Genomic DNA, 16,788 nt, shown 5'->3' with positions numbered 1-16,788 from the left:
TCGTCAGCTAGTGAGGCTGCTTGGAAAGCTTTTTGTGCTCCTGTGTGCGCCTCAGAGGACAGCTTGTTACAAGAGGCAGGATGAGCAGTCACTACTCTTGGAGAACTCACAACATCTTGCTAGAGTTTGTGAACACAAACGAGTACTTAGGTGTAAAAGAGAAACATTTAGAAAGATCTTAAAAACTTGACAGATCATCAGTAACAATCCTAGCTCCCTCAGGCTGGGTCGTGTCAAAGCAAGTCACCACCCAAAGGAGGCTTGTGCCCACCCACCCCAGTCACCCCCATCACAGAACCCCCATTTTTTCCTTCCTGGCGCTTAGGAAAACCCATCTCCCCTTTGAGCTTACTGGACGGTTTGCTGTCCGTCTCCTCACACACAGAGCTGCGGTCTAGCGCCGAGCAGTGTCTGTCCCATGATATGCCCTCAGCACAGAAGGAATCAACAGGGGACATGCCTTCTGTGCTGAGGTGTCTGAGCCTGATCCTGCACGGCACGTCCGACGCGGTGGAGGGAGCAGGGAGGCAGTGATGTGACCAGGAAGATGGAATAGGGCCCTGACTCAGGTAGGGAGGGGACACATTCCTGCGGCAGGTTAGGGCCGACCACCCCGTGTCTGCAGGTAGGAGTTCTCAGGTGAAGTCTTGTTAGGAACAACTCCTGGGGGAGTCTGCTTTGGGTTGGATAAATTTCCTAGTTGGTCTGTGATGTCCTGTTAGGCCTCAGATTACAGAGAATGAGACTAGGATCTGTGACTGAGGAGGGCAGAGAGAAGAAAAGCGCTCTCTGGGCAGGAAGGTCTGGCCTGGGTACAGCACAGAGGGCCATCACAGGGGGTCACGGGTACCAGCTCCTGGAGCTCCTACTGAGGCTTTAGGGGGCTCCCAGCCCAGGACAGCACAGCAGCCCCAGGGAACACCAACACCCCACCCCCTGTAAACATGTTGAGGGGAGGGTCTTGCTCTCTGTGCTGCCTCGGAACAGGAAGGCCTGGTGATCACCACTGGGATGGGGAGGCGAGGGGGTGGGGCATGCTCTGTGCAAACATGGGTCTGGCCCCCTTTGTTCTGTGTTTTCCTTATATGTACACCATATACCTCAGTTCAATCCAAAAAAGCTAACTATAATTGGGGAGGGGTTAATTCCAACAATCATGGGGTCTTAGCCTCCCTAGAGAAAGATTCTGTGTACATTACAAGGTTTGAAAATGCTCACAGCAACCAGAAAGGTGTTGTGAGGGAGCAAAGCACCTGGGTGGGGGCCGCCCCCAGCAGCAGGCACTCCTCAGCCCCAGTCAGAAACAGCCACAGGAGGGGACGTGTCTGGCAGTGCCACATCTTCAGGCCTCTCAGGATAGGCTGGAAATTTGGATTTTTATGCAAAATAACAATATGTAACATTGATTCAGCTCTATTCTCAGTGCTTTCTATATATGAGCTCATTTAATCCTCAGAGCAAGCCTCTTTAAACCTACATTTTCATTATCATCTTCATTTTACAGACAAGAGGATAAGCAAAATGGTGACGGTCACAGCTGAGTGGCTGACTCAAGTCTGAGCCCCAGGCAGTCTGGCCCGAGCTGAGAGTGCTACACCTCTATGCTTGACAGTTTCTATACAGTAGAGTCAAGTTCAGAACTTCCAAAAATCCTGTGCAGGCCGCCAAAACACCTACCCGCAGGCTGCGTTTTCCCTGTGGTTTTCATGGTGTGACTAGACCTCCGACCTACTTACCCAACACCACAGGAGAAGAGCCTGGTATGCTGGACGTTTCTTCTCACAAGCTGCAATGTCAGCCTCTCATTCTGGAGGTGCCCATCAGATATCAAGAGAATGTTCCGTAAGCCTTGAGAAGGGTACAGTAAATTTAAATATCGGAGTGTCTTCCAGAAGTCTGTATTTCCCATGGTAGGTGAAGCAGACTGGAGGAAACGAAGCAAAAGATTACTTACTCCTGTTCGAGTATATTAATAATTTACTGTAATCACTTACTAAAGCACATCTCTTTTTTTTTTTTTTTTTTTTTTAAGATTTTATTTTTTCCTTTTTCTCCCCAAAGCCCCCCGGTACATAGTTGTGTATTCTTCGTTGTGGGTTCTTCTAGTTGTGGCATGTGGGACGCTGCCTCAGCGTGGTCTGATGAGCAGTGCCATGTCCGCGCCCAGGATTCGAACCAACGAAGCACTGGGCCGCCTGCAGCAGAGCGCGCGAACTTAACCACTCGGCCACGGGGCCAGCCCCACTAAACCACATCTCTTAATGAGGGTTTAGAGATATCATCATTGAAAAGATATTTTTTCCTAATTATACATTGGTGAAACAATTATGCTTATATCCTTTTAGTTGACTTCATGTCACACAGTAACTATAATATTATCACTGGGCTTATTTGACTTTTTATGGTTTTCAAAGAACTATTACATCAAACTCCTAGGTTTGTCATCCCGGACTGAGGTGGCAACTGGTCACTCTCAGCTCGCTCCATTTTAAGAAAAAGAAAAAAAGGGGACGGAAGAAAACATTCTGAAACTGCTAATGCTGGTTATATTTGGGTGGTGGAGCTGTGGGTAATTTTTTTCTTTCTAGCCTTTTTAATTTCCAATTTTTCTTTAATGACTTCATATTGCTTTTATTAGTGAAATAAAAGAGCCCACCAAAATAAAACTGAACGACTAGGGAAGTCCTGATGGTGGTTTCGGAGGGAGTAAGTCTTGGACGGTACCACTAAAACTTGATAGAAAAAGGCACAGGAGATGAAGGAAGCTTCTTTTACTCACCATAATGAACTCTGCTGGCATACTGTTGCTTGTGACGTGCTTGGGATATGAAAATAACTCCTGATAACCTGCAGAATATGACTGGCATGAGTTGTTGCCATTACATAGTCACTTTATGGACCACTAACAAGCAATAATGTTTGATAATTTTAACATAAAAATTCACCACAGTATTCCTTTAAGTAATAAATACTAGTGCATTCAAACTACACACTTTACTGTACAAAATGTTCTGAGTAAAATTAAGTTCTGGCCTTCTGTTCTGTAGCAGATTGCTTACGCTAAATAAGATGTGGGTGTAGCAATCGCACAGGCAGCCGGCACATGCTCCTTCTGTGTCCTTTGTACGCCCCAGGCTTATGTGACCTCTTCCCCCAGCAGTAGCAGATCCTGGCTCCTTTGTAAAAGGGATAAGCCTTCTGCTGAATGGCATAGAAGACAAGAAGCAATAGGACATGCTTGCCCCCTCACTCCACTCTGCTGCTCTCATCCCTGACGTGCCTTCTTCTGGTGGCTGAGATCCCCGGACCCCACCTGGAGAATGGCATTCCCTTTCTTCTAATAGGCAAATCTGATGCCTCCAGAGACCATTCCTTACAGATTTTCTACTACTGTGCTGATTTCAAATGATCTGTCCATATCCTTGGGACCCTCATACTCATCAGAACAAGAGGCTTGCATCTGGGTCAGCTGCTAATAACATTTGTTGTTAGTGCCGGAGTTGATTCCAGCTCCTAGTGACCCTGTGTACAACAGAGCGGAACCTGGTCTGTTCTTTTTTGTTGTGCTCCACTGCCATTCATTGGGTTTTCAATGACAATTTTTTTGAAAGTAGGAGGCCAGGTCCTTCTTCCTAGTCTGTCTAGTCTGGAAGCTCCGCTGAAACCTGTCCAACATGGGTGACCCTGCTGGTATTTGAAATACCGGTGGCAGAGTTTTCAGCATCACAGCAGCATGCAGACGTCACAGTGTGACAACTGACAGACAGGTGGTGTGGTTTCCTCACCAGGAAACGAACCTGGGCTTGCGACGGTGACAGCGCTGGATCTCAACCACTAAACCACCAGGGCTGGTAATAAAAATAGTAATATTTATATAGCACTTACCATGGAATAGGCACTGTTTTAAATCCTTTACATACATTAGTTCAATCCTCACAACAAGACTATGAGATAGGGGCTATTACCCTCATCTTATGGATGAGGAAACTGAGGCATGAAAAATTGAAGTAACTTGCGCAAAGCAACACCTAGAGCTAGTAAGTGGTCGAGTTGGAATCTGAACCTGGGGATCTGGCTCCAAGTTTCTTGTCCTGGAACTCCATGCTATGCTACCTCCTGCTCCACAGATGAGGTCACGGGTCCCAAAAGCCATCAGCTCTACTCCTGAGTGTGTTACTATTGAAGAAAAAGGACACATTAGACTGGAGCACTCACCTGTGCCAAACTTGACGATGTTTATCTTCTGCTTCTTACCCACCAGGGACAGTGCATATAAGGCAATTTGCTTGGCCTGCAAAAATGGCACACTCTCCATCGAATTGGAGCAATCGAGACAAATAACCACTTCACTCTTCTCGGCGAGGTCAGGGAGGGCAATATCAAGATCTGGTTGAAAAACAAGCATGCAGGCCTAAAAGGAGAAAAACAGTGTGGACTGGTGCTTCTCAGGACTTAAACTGGGCTGACTTATTTATACTGGTTTACTTTACAGGCCAAGAGAGCACAAGATTTCGATCCAAAAACTCACCCACATGGTCTTTCTAAATGATGGACACATAACTGGGACAGAGTGACAGAGAATAAAGGGCAGCCCACTACAAACTGGTGGAAACCCCTGGGCTTGAGTCTGCTGCTTCTCACGAGACCTCAGACTCTCATGGGGATGTGCCACTTGCCAGTGGGAATGGCTGGCAAAAAAAATCCTATAATCCTCAATTAAAGGAGGCATATAGATACACAAAACTATCTACAAGTGTGTGTTTCATTTAAAGCATACCCAAGGTGTAAAAATCCATGTTTACAGAAAAGATGAATTAAAATGTGCTTCTTCCTGTTACTAAAGGGTTCTATCAATTTACCACGCTCTTTTTTTTGTGTGAGGAGATTCACCCTGAGCTAACATCCGCTGCCAATCCTCCTCTTTTTTGCTTGAGGAAGATTAGCACTGAGCTAACATCTGTGCCCATCTTCCTTTATTTTGCATGTGGGATTCCTCCACAGCACGGCTGATGAGTGAAATAGGACTGCACCCAGGATTGGAACCTGTGAGCCCCGGGCTGCTGAAGCAGAGTGCAGGGAACTTTAACCCCTCAGGCCTGGGGCCGGCCCCCTGACCAGGCTCTTTTAAAACACCATGTTCTCTCATGGCTTTGGAGAGACGATTTAGTTTATATACAGCTAATATTTCAGGCATCTCTCTAAGGTAAAAAGTAGGATATACATATAGCTAGGATTTTCAGAATTTGGCATAAATGTGTAATTTTTATTGGGAAAGATTGACTTGTAAAATTCAAAAGCTTTCTAGTCAGGTAAAATAATACTATAAAAATAGAAACAATATTATTTACTCAACAATGAGATGGCTATGGGAGTTCAAATGAAAAATAGAGTGTCAGAGCTGGAGTTTCCAATTTGTAGGCCGTAAACCCCTGAGAGGTCCAGAATTCATACAGAATTACTACCAGAAAATTCACATGGTATCAACATTCTCTACGGAGCCAGTAAGTGAAAAGCCTCTCTCTCACACTATATCTGAACACGCTATTCTAAAAGGAACATAGATGCTATTGGGATTACTAAAATGTGCATACTTATCTTTTATTTTATTAGTCAACCAACACTTAAAGTATAACTACTATCATCTAAGTTTCAATTTTAAAAAACATTTGCCCCGCTTTATTGAGATATCGTTGATATATAACACTGTGTAAGTTTAAGGTGTACAATGTGCTGTTTTGAAACATGTACATATTGTGAAAGGATTACCCATGATAAGGTTAGTTAGCATATCCATCACCTCACATAACTATATTTTTGTAGTGAGAACATGTAAGATTTAGTCTCTCAGTAACTTTCAAGTATATAATACAGTATTGTTAACTACAGTCACCATGCTGTATACCGGATCCCCAGAAATTATTCACCTTGTAACGGGAAGTTAGTACCCTTTGACCCACATCTCCCCATTTCTAACTGTCCACCCTCAGCCCCTGGCAACCAACATTTCACTCTCTGTTTCTATGAGCTCGGCTTTTTTTAGATGCCACATTTAAGTGAGATTATACAGTATTTGTCTTTCTCTGTCTGACTTGTTTTACTTAGCATAATATCTTTCAGGTCCATCCATGTTGTTGAAATGGTAGGATTTCCTTCTTTTTTATGGCTAAGTAATATTCTGTTATGTATATGTATGTGTGTAAATATACATACATATATATATATATATATATACACAATCTCTTTTTCTTTATCCACTCATCCATCAGTGGAGACAGGTTGTTTCTATGTTCTGATTATTGTGAATAGTGCTGCAATGAACATTGGGGGGAGATATCTGTTTGAGATAGTGATTTCATTTCCTTTGGATATATACCCAGAACTAGGGTAGCTGGATCACATGGTAGTTCTACTTTTAAGTTTTCGAGAATCCTCCATACTGTTTTCTATAGTAGCCGTACCAATTTACATTCCCACCAACATTGCACAAGCGTTCCCTTTTTTCCATATTCTTGCCAACACTTATATTTTGTCTTTGTGACAACAGCCATTCTAACAGGTGTGAGGTAATCTCTCATTGTGGTTTTGATTTGCATTTCCCTGATGATTAGTGATGTTGAACATCTTTTCATGTATCTGTTGCCCATTTGTATGTCTTCTTCGGGAAAATTTCTATTCAGGTCTTCTGCACATTTTTTAATCAAATTACAGTTGTGCTGCATAATGACATTTTGGTCAACGATGGACCACACATATGACAGTGGTCCCAAGAGATTAGCACCATGTAACCTAGGTGTGTAGTAGGCTATACCATCTAGGCTTGTATAAGTGCACTCTAGGATGTTTGCACAATGACAAAATCACCTAATGACACATTTCTTAGAACGTCTTCCCATTATTAGGCGATGCATGTTCTGTGTTAGTATTCTTGCTATTGAGTTATATGAGTTCCTTCCTATCCAGTATTTTGGATATTAACCTCTTATCTGATATATGGTTTGCAAATATTTTCTTCCATCTCAAGGAAGAAAATGCCTCTGCAGTTTGTTGATTTTTTCTTTTGCCGTGCAAAAGTGTTTTAGTTTGATGTAGTCTCACTTACTAATTTTCGCTCTTGTTGCTTGTGCTTTTAGTGTCATCTCTAAAAAATTGTTGCCAATACCAATGTCAAGGAGCTTTTTGTTTGTTTGTTTTGTTTTGTTTTTGGGTGAGGAAGATTGGCCCTGAGCCCACATCTGTTGCCAATCTTCCTCTTTTTGCTTGAGGAAGATTGTTGCTGAGCTAACATCTGTGAGAATCTTCCTCTATTTTGTAGGAATGCCGCCACAGCATGGCTTGAAGAACTGTGCATAGGTCTGTGCCTGGGATATAAACCTGTGAAACCCAGGCTGCTGAAGCAGAGTGTGTGAACTTAAACAATATGCTACCAGGCCGGCCCCTCAAGGAGTTTTTTACCGATTTTTTCTTCTAGGAGTTTTATGGTTCAAGTCTTACACTTAAGTCTAATCCATTTCAAGTTAATTTTTGTGAGTAGTGTAAGACAGGGGCTCAATTTCATTCTTTTGCATGTACATATCCAGTTTTCCCAAGACTGTTTATTGAAAAGACTATCCTTTCCCCATTGATTATTCTTGGCTCCCTTGTCAAATATTAGTTGCCCACAGATGCTTGGGTTTACTTCTGGGCTCTCAATTCTGTTCTGTTGGTCTATATGTCTATTTTTATAACAGTGTTGTACTGTTTGATTACTATAGCTTTGTGGTATAGCTTGAAATCAGGAAGTGTAATGCTCCAGTCTTGCTCTTCTTTCTCAAGATTGCTTTGCTATTCCTATCTTTCCATTTATTTCATCAACTGTCTTCTTCAATTTCTTTCATCAGTGTCTTATAGCTTTTAATGTACAGATCTTTCACCTCCTTTGGTTAAATTTATTCCTAAGCATTTTATTGTTTTTGATTCTATTGTAAATGGGATTGTTTTATTTTTTTTAGATAGTTTGTTGTCAGTGTATAGCAATGCAACTGATTTCTGTATGTTGATTTTCTATCTTACAACTTTCTTGAATTCATTTCTTAGTTCTGACAGTTTTTTGGTGGAGTCTTTAGGGCCTTCTAAACATAAGATCATGTCATCTGCAAACAGAGACAGTTTTGCTTTTTTCTTTCCTATTTGTATGCCTTTCATTTCTTGTTCTTGCCTAATTGCTCTACCTATGACTTCCAGTACTTTGCTGGATAGGAATGGTGAGAGTGGGCACTCTTGTCTTGTTTCTGATTTTAGAGAAAAAGCTGAAAGCTTTTCATCATTAAATATGATGTTAGCTATGAGTGTGTCATATATGGTCTTTATTATGCTGAGGTATGATCCTTTTATACCCAATTTGTCAAAGGCTTTCATCATGAAAGGGTGTTGAATTTTGTCAAACATTTATTCTGCATCTACTGAGAGGATCATATGATTTTTATCCTTCATTCTATTAACGTGGTGTATCACATTTATTGATTTGCGCATGTTGAACCATCCTTGCATCCTAGGGATAAATCTCACTTGATCATGATGCATGATCCTTTTGATGAGCTGCTGAATTCAGTTTGCTAATACTTTGTTAAGAATTTTTGTATCTAGATAAATCAGGGATGTTGGCCTGTAGCTTTCTTTTCTTGTAGTGTGCTTTTCTGGCTTTGGCATCAGGGTAATGCTGGTCTCATAAAATGAGTTTTGGAGTGTTTCCTCCTCTTCAGTTTTTTGGAAGGGCTTGAAAAGAATTGGTAGTAATTATCCTTTAAATGTTTGGTAGAATTCAGCAGTGAAACCATCTGGTCCTAGGCTTTTCTTTATTGGGAGGTTTTTGAAAACTGATTCAATTTTGTTAGTAGTTATTGGTCTGTTCAGAGTTTGTTTCTTCATGATTTAGTCTTGGTAGGTTGTATGTTTCTAGGAATGTATCCATTTCTTCTAGATTATCTATTTTGTTGGTGTATAATTGTTCACAGAAGTCTCTTATGATCCTTTGTATTTCTCTGGTTTCAGTCGTAATGTCTCCTTTTTCGTTTATAATTTTGTTTGAGTCCTCTCTTTTTTTCTTGGTTAGGTTAGCTAAAGGTTTGTCAATTTTGTCTATCTTTTAAAAAAACCTATTCTACATTTCACTGACTTTTCTAATGTCTTTCTAGTCCCTATTTCATTTATTTCTACTCTAATTCTTATTTCCTTCCTTCTGTTAACTTTGGGATTAGATTTTTTCTCTTTTTCTAATTCCTTCAGCTGTAAAGTTAGTCGATTTGAGATCTTTCATTTTTCTTAACACAGGTGTTTACTGCTATGAACTTCCCTCTTAGAATTGCTTTTGCCATATCCCATAGGTTTTGGTATGTTGGGTTTCCATTTTCATTTGTTTAAAGACTTTTTAAATTTCCCTTTTGACTTCTTCTTTGACCCATATGTGGACCCGCTTGGTTTTTCAGGATTGTGTTGTTTAATTTCCATATATTTGTAAATTTTCCAGCTTACCTGCTGTTCTTGATTTTCAGTTTCACACCTCTGTGGTCAGAAAAGATACTGGGTACAATTTCAATCTTAAATTTCCTAAGACTTGTTTTGTGCTCTATCATATTATCCATCCTGGAGAACGTTCCATGTGTGCTTGAGAAGAATGTGTTGTGGTGCTGCTAGATGGAATGTTCTCAGTATGGCTGTTAGTTTTGTGAAATAAATGAGACAAACCTCAACTCAACTGTAGTCAAGAAGGCCTGTAGGGGGAGCTTTCATGCCCTATGGTACCTCATCAAGTACTCCAACCAGGAAGCGACTGTAGGCTTGCATCTCCAACAGGAAGTACAATGACTTTACTGCTGAAGGAAGATTTTCCTCCCGACCTGGCAACAGCTCAGCCAATGAGAAACAGCACAGCTCAGCCAATGAGAAACGCAACAGCCCAGCTAATGAGAAACGCTGCAGCTCAGCCAATGAGAAACACCACAGCTCAGCCAATGAGAAATGCTGCAGCTCAGCCAATGAGAAGCCATTTCCACACTGAACTGCTACTTTCCCCCAACAGACATTCCTTTAGAACAGCCCCTCCCTCTCCCCCTTTTCTCTTTAAAAGCAGCTCCCCTCCTTTGTTCTGTGGCTTTACCTATGGTTCACCATAGCATGCATATCCCCAATTGCAATTTTTTGGCTATTCCTGAATAAACTCAAGGATAAAACTAAACTTGAAGGTAAAATAACTGGCAAATTTGCTTTTAAGTTGACAATTCCATTTGGTTTATTGTGTTATTCAGGTCTGCTGTTTCCTTATTCATTTTCTGTCTGGATGATCTACCCATTGTTTAACGTGTGGTATTGAAGTCCTGTACTGTTATTGTATTGCTGTCTATTTCTCCCTTCAGTTCTGTTACTATTTTCTTTAAATATTTAGGTGTTCCAATATTGGGTACATATATATTTACGACTGTTAAATTGTGTGATGAATTGGCCCCTTTATCATGATATAGTGACCTCATTAGTCTTTTGTGACCCATTTTGACTGAAAGTCTATTTTATCTGATAGAAGTATAGCCATTTTTGCTCTCTTTGGGTTACCATTTGCATGGAATATTTATTTCCATCCCTTACTTTCAGTCTATGTGTGTTCTTTTTTTAAAATTATTTAAAAAAAATTTTTCCTTCTCTCCAAAGCTCCCCAGTACATAGTTGTGTATTTTAGTTGTGGGTCCTTCTAATTGTGGCATGTGGGATGCCACCTCAGCATGGCCTGATGAACAGTGCAAGGTCCACACCCGGGATCTGCACTGGCGAAACCCTGGGCCTCTGAAGCAGAGCACGTGAACTTACCCACTCAGCCACGGGGCCGGCCCCTATGCGTGTTCTTAAAGCTAAAGCGAGTTTCTAGTAGGTGGCATGTTTCTGGATCTTGTTCTTCATTTATCCATTCAGTTACTTTGTGTCTATTAATTGGAGAATTTAGTTTACTTATATTTAAAGAAATTATTGAAAGGTAAGGATTTACTATTGCCATTTTGTTAATTGTTTTCTGACTGTTTTTTAGTTCATTTGTTCCTTTCTTCCTCTCCTACTATGTCCCTTTGTATTTTATATTTTTGTATTTATATGCTTTAATACCTTTCTCTTTACCTTTTGTGTAACTACTATATGTCTTATCTTTGTGGTTACCATGCAGCTTAAATAAAACAGGTTATGGATATAACAGTCTATTTTAACCTGCTAACAACTTACTCTCAGTCACATACAAAAAGTATACTTTTACTTTTCCTCCCAAATTTTTGCTATGATGTCACACTTTACATGATTTTTTTTTTTTTGAGGAAGATTAGCCCTGAACTAACAACATCTGCCTCCAATCCTCCTCTTTTTGCTGAGGAAGACTGGCCCTGAGCTAACATCTATGCCCATCCTCCTTTGCTTTATATGTGGAACGCCTGCCACAGCATGGCTTGATGAGCCGTGCATAGCTCCGCACCTGGGATCTGATCCAGTGAACCCTGGGCTGCAGAAGCGGAACACGTGAACTTAACCTCTGCACCACTGGGCTGGCCCCACTTTACATCTTTTTATATTGTGCATCCATTAACAAATTATTGTAGCTATGGTTATTTTAAATATTATTGTTTTAAACTTTGAAACTAGAGGTAAAAGTGATTTACACATCATCATTATAGTATTAAGGCAATCTGAATTGACTATATATTTACCTTTACAGGTGAGTTTTATACTTTTATAAGTTTTCATGTTATTACTTAGTGTTCTTTCATTTCAAGAACTCCTTCTAGCATTTCTTGTAAGGCAGGTCTAGTGGTGATGAATTCCCTTAGCTTTTGTTTGTCTGGGAATGTCTTTATCTCTCCTTCATTTCTGAAGGACAGTTTTACTGGGTTTATACTATACTGTGACTTCTACGAAACATATATTTGGTCATCTGAATGACCATCTATATTTCTCATATATATCTGGTTTTCATCTATGGTTCCTGCTCACAGCCCTGAAAACCCTTGGAAATTCCTAAGTGATAATAGCAATAAAGAGTTTTTTGTTATGTTAATGAGGTGACTTTTGGACCAGCACCTAAGGATGTGGGCTGGTTTCCAGGAGAAGCAACCACGTGATTAGAGGGTTGGAACTTTCAGCCCCACTCCCAGACCATCAGGAGGAGAGAGGGGCTAGAGTTTGACTCAGTCACCAATGGCCAATGATTTAATCAATCATGCCTATGTAATGAAGCCTCTATAAAAAGCCAAAAAGATAGACTTCTGAGTTTCCAGCTTGGTGAATATGTGAAGATGTGGGCAGAGTGATGTGCCTGGAGAGGGCAGGGAAGCTCTGCACCCTTTCCCCACACCTTGCCCTGTGCATCTCTCCCATCTGGTTGTTCCTGAGTTATATTCTTTTACAATATACCGGTGACCTAGTAAGTAAAATGTTTCTCTGAGTTCTGTGAGTCACTTTAGCAAATTAATCAAACCCAAGGAGCGGGTCATGAAAACCTCTAATTTATAGCCAGTTGGTCAGAAGTACAGCTAAACACCTGGACTTGCATGGTGGTTTGGGAAGAAGTCCCCAGCCAGCCCCCAAGACACATGTGTTGAAGTTGGCTACAGGAACCCGAAAGAGCAGTATTCTTGGTTGGCCGTTTTTCCTTTCAGCACTTTGAATATATCATCCCACTCCCCCCTGGCCTGCAGTTTCTGCAGAGAAATCTGCTGATAGTCTTATGGCAGTTCCCTTGTATGTGCTGAGTCATTTTTCTCTTGCTGCTTTCAAAATTCTCTCCTTGTCTTTGATTTTTTTTTAACTTTTTTGAGGAAGATTAGCCCTGAGCTAACATCCATGCCCATCTTCCTCTATTGTATACGTGGGACGCCTGCCACAGCATGGCTTGATGAGCGGTGCATAGGTCTGCACCTGGGATCCAAACTACGAACCCCGGGCCACCAAAGTGGAGTGTGAGAACCTAACTGCTATGCCACCGGGCCAGCCCCCTCTTTGTCTTTGATTAATGTTTTGATTATGTCGTGTCTTGGAGTAATCTTCTTTGAGTTGATCTTGCTTGGGGTCCTTTGAGCTGCCTATACTTGGATACTCATCTCTCTCCCAAGACTTGGGAAGATTTTTGCTATTATTTCTTTAAATAATCTTTCTGCCCCTTTCTCTCTTCTTCTGGGATGCCCACGATGCAAATGTTCATTTGCTTGATGGTATTTTATACTTCATGTAGGCTTTCTTCACTCTGTTTCATTCTTTTTCTTTTTGTTCCTTTAATTTCAAGTGATCTGTCTTTCAGTTCACTGATTTTCTTCTGCAAGATTGATCTGTTGGTTAAACTATTGAATTTTTCAGTTCTGTCACTGTATTCTTCAGCTCCAGGATTTCTGTTTGGTTCTTTTATTTGGTTTCTATTTCTTTATTAAACTCTTCATTTTGTTCATATATTGTTTTCCTGATTTCATTTAGTTGTTTATCTGTGTTCTCTTGCATTTCACTGAATTTCCTTAAGATGATTCTTTTGAATTCATTGTCAGGCATATCATAGATCTCCATTTCTTTGGGGTCATTTACTGGAGCTTTATTAATTTCTTTAGTGGTGTCAGGTTTGCCTACTTCTTCATGATCTGTGTAACTTTGCGTTGGTGTCTATGCATTTGAAGGAGTGAACTCCTCTTCCAGTCTTTACAGAGTGATTTCAGCCAGTAAAAACCTTCTCCTCTTGGTTCCCTGGGCTGAGAGGATTGCCTCCAGAACTGCAGCTGTGCTGGGCTGAGGTCAGTTTTGAGGCTGTTGCTGGGTCTGCAGTGTGGTCTGCTGTTGACCTGCTTGTTACTAGGGGGTTGGGCAGGCGTGGATCCAGTCTGGTCCCTGGGTGGGGGGGACTGCCTCCATCCAGTGCCTTCTTCAGTAGGTTAACCCTGTGACAAGGATCCACTTCAGGGTCCACAGGTCCTCAGTCAGTGAGACTACTACCAGGTATGTGGATGGATGTGGCTCCCACTAGGTCCCTGGGAAGGCTCCTGCCTAGTCAGTGGATGGGTCCCTGGGTGGGCAGGATTGGCCTTGGACCATGGTTGAGAGAGGCTGGAACCAAGTCCAGGGCTGGTTCAGGTTCCACAGCCAAGACTGAGGTCTGCACACCTGGCTCTGGAGGTGTGGAGGGCTATGTTTCCTACTAGGTCTCTGGGTAGGCTGAGTGATCCCTGACCATGGCTGGAGAGGCTGGAACAGAGTATAGGGTCCTTTTTGGACCTCCTGAGGTGCAGACACGAGTGTTTCCTGGAAGGTCCCTATGCCAACAGGACTTCTTGTGGACTGCCACTAGGAGGGGGCTAGAGCTGAATACAGGGCCATTTCAGAATCTCCAAGGTTGTAGACATGAGTGTCCCCTGCTGGTTTTCTGGACCACAGGACTGCTGGTAGACTGTGGCTCTGAGAGGGCTGGAGACGTGGATAGGGTGCTTTCAGGGTATCTGGTGGTGCAGATGGGAGTGTCTCCCTCCGAAGCCCTGCACACTCAGCACTGCTGGAAGACTGTCTGTGAGGGGGCTGTGAGCAAGCACGGGGCCCTTTTAGGGTCTCCAGCGATGCCGATGGGGGTGTCTCCTGCAGGGTCCCTGTGCCAGCAGGACTCTGACAACTGTGGCTGGAACAAGTTGGAGTCCAGTTACTGGGCCTTTTAGAATCTACAGTCTGACTGGGTGTGGTAGGCTTACCTCCAGGGGCTCCTGGACTACAGCCTAGAGGGGCTGTAGCTGGTTCATGGGCCACTTCAGGGCCCACAGCTGGGACCAAGTTCTGTACACATATTACCTGGTGCACAGGTGGGCCTAACTCTCCTGGATTCCCTGGCGTATGGGGCTAGTGACAGGACCAAGCCAAACAGGGCTGTAGCTGAGTTCTCAGAGGTATAAAGCTATTTCCAATTCTGCAGCCAGGCCCATGGTCAGCAAGTTGGCCGCCTGGGTGTGAGCCTGCCTTCTCAAAAGGCTCTCCTCAGTCCTGGATCGCACTGGGGTTTCCAAATGTCCTAACTGGATCCCAAAGCTCCCACAAGGCACTTCTGTCCATGAACGGATGCAAATAATTGTTGTTGGGGGGGTGGTTGTGAGACATGGGAAGGACATCTTATCCAGCCATCTTGCCAATGTCACTTTCAAATTTTGCTTTAATAAGAAGAGATTCTTCATCACAGTCACATAAAATGGTCTTATGGCCATAAATAATTTTGTAGCTGTTTTTGTGGTATCGATACTTAAAAACTATAAATAGCATACAGAATAACTGATGTGATGTCTAAAGGTAGATATTCTTTTTGGTAGGGATTAAGGTAAAAATTACACTCTTTCTAGGAAATATGCCATATGGGAGTTCTGGCTGAAACCTCAGAAGTTTGTCATGCTTGATATCCTAAGTATTTTTAGTTGTAAAATCTTGGGGTGGTGAAAGCTCATTTTGTAATGCTAGTTTTTCAGGACTATCAATAATTTCCAAATTTAAATAGTCTATTCTGAAATATTTTTTCAACAGTGTCTCCTACTTTTAAGTAAGAAGTACTATACCTCACTTTCTTTTTCTGGATGTTTTTCAACCCACATTCTTGGGAGATATGCATCAGACAAACCGATGTGGAGAGAAAATCCACTGCTGTCTAAGGAGCTACCTTCCACGGTGCTAATTACAGCTTTGCAGTCTGTACTCTAGAAAATAAACAACCATGAGAACAAAGTAAATAAGGGAATCATACCATATTATCCATTTTCACTTACCTGTCAAGTAGCAAACTCTTGCATAATCTATCTAACTCCATTAAGAATCAACAACGTGGTAATAAATTCTAAAATTATGAACTGTAGGTTTTAGAAGTGTGAATATTATCATATAGTTACCCTCCTGAACTTCTAAGGTTCATATACACAGTCAAATTTAGGTGAGTCTGAGACAGTCTCAAACCCTGGATCCAAAGATTCTAGATTTGTGTATTTAGTCAGACTTATCTGCATACTGCAGAAAGTACACCAAATAATCATAACTTAGAATAGTAAAATAGAAAATTCAACAGAAATCTTACAATTACATCTTATTTTAAAATTATATTTTCATAAATATAACTTTTGAAAATGTAGATGATAAGCTTTAAAATGATAAAGGCAATGTAGTAGATTATAAAAGGACCACATGGTCTTTCCATTCCTGTGTGCTCGCCCCTTTGCTATGTGACTTTGCAGCTCCTCCTGTCAGGAGGTAGTATCTTTTCTCTGCCCTTGAATCTGTAGTTGGCCATGTGACTTGCTTTGGCCAGTGAAATATTGGCAGGCATGATGTAAGGAGAGGCTTGAAGAGTGTTTGATCAATGGGGTTTGCCCTCCCTTGTTGCTACTGAGAACTTTCCACTACCATATGAATGAACCTGAGCTAACCTGCTGGATGATGAGAGACATATGGCCATCAACTTAGCTGATACTAGGCCGACAGCCAGGTATGGGAGCGAGACCATTCTAGACCATCCTGTCCCAGCCAAGCCAGCCCAGCCTAGAAGAGCTGCCCAGCCAATCCACAAAACTGTGAGAAATAACAAAAGCTTGTTGTTTTAAACCACAAAGTTTTGAGATTGTCTATTATATAGCAAAAGCTATCTGAAACAGAGGGCTGCTTGCTCAGGAGGGATTCAATACATGTGTTTATTTCCATTCCCTAGCAAAAGCCTAAAACTCCCTACAATAAAAGGGTATAAACTCATAAAGATATTGAGAACAGAAACAAAGATAATAGCAGACAAAAGATGTC

General features: G+C 41.8%; 1 protein-coding gene across 10 annotated transcripts in view; it reads right to left on the bottom strand.

The window, feature by feature from the left end:
- The window catches only part of PARP4 (poly(ADP-ribose) polymerase family member 4), a 129,706-nt gene that overhangs the window by 43,510 nt on the left and 69,408 nt on the right, over positions 1 to 16,788 (bottom strand). For all 10 annotated transcript variants that reach the window (XM_014839326.3, XM_014839328.3, XM_070520317.1 and 7 more), the window contains 4 exons: positions 15,564 to 15,701; positions 4,216 to 4,411; positions 2,780 to 2,847; positions 1,737 to 1,924 (listed from right to left, as the gene is read on the bottom strand). In XM_014839326.3, the coding sequence (XP_014694812.1) occupies positions 1,737 to 1,924; positions 2,780 to 2,847; positions 4,216 to 4,411; positions 15,564 to 15,701 (590 nt within the window). The remainder of the gene's footprint in view (positions 1 to 1,736; positions 1,925 to 2,779; positions 2,848 to 4,215; positions 4,412 to 15,563; positions 15,702 to 16,788) is intronic.

The sequence above is a fragment of the Equus asinus genome, chromosome 11 (genome assembly GCF_041296235.1).
Source record: "Equus asinus isolate D_3611 breed Donkey chromosome 11, EquAss-T2T_v2, whole genome shotgun sequence".
Lineage (NCBI taxonomy): Eukaryota > Metazoa > Chordata > Mammalia > Perissodactyla > Equidae > Equus > Equus asinus.
The sequence above is the reverse complement of the archived record's forward strand: the minus strand, read 5'-3'. Positions and strand labels throughout refer to the sequence as shown.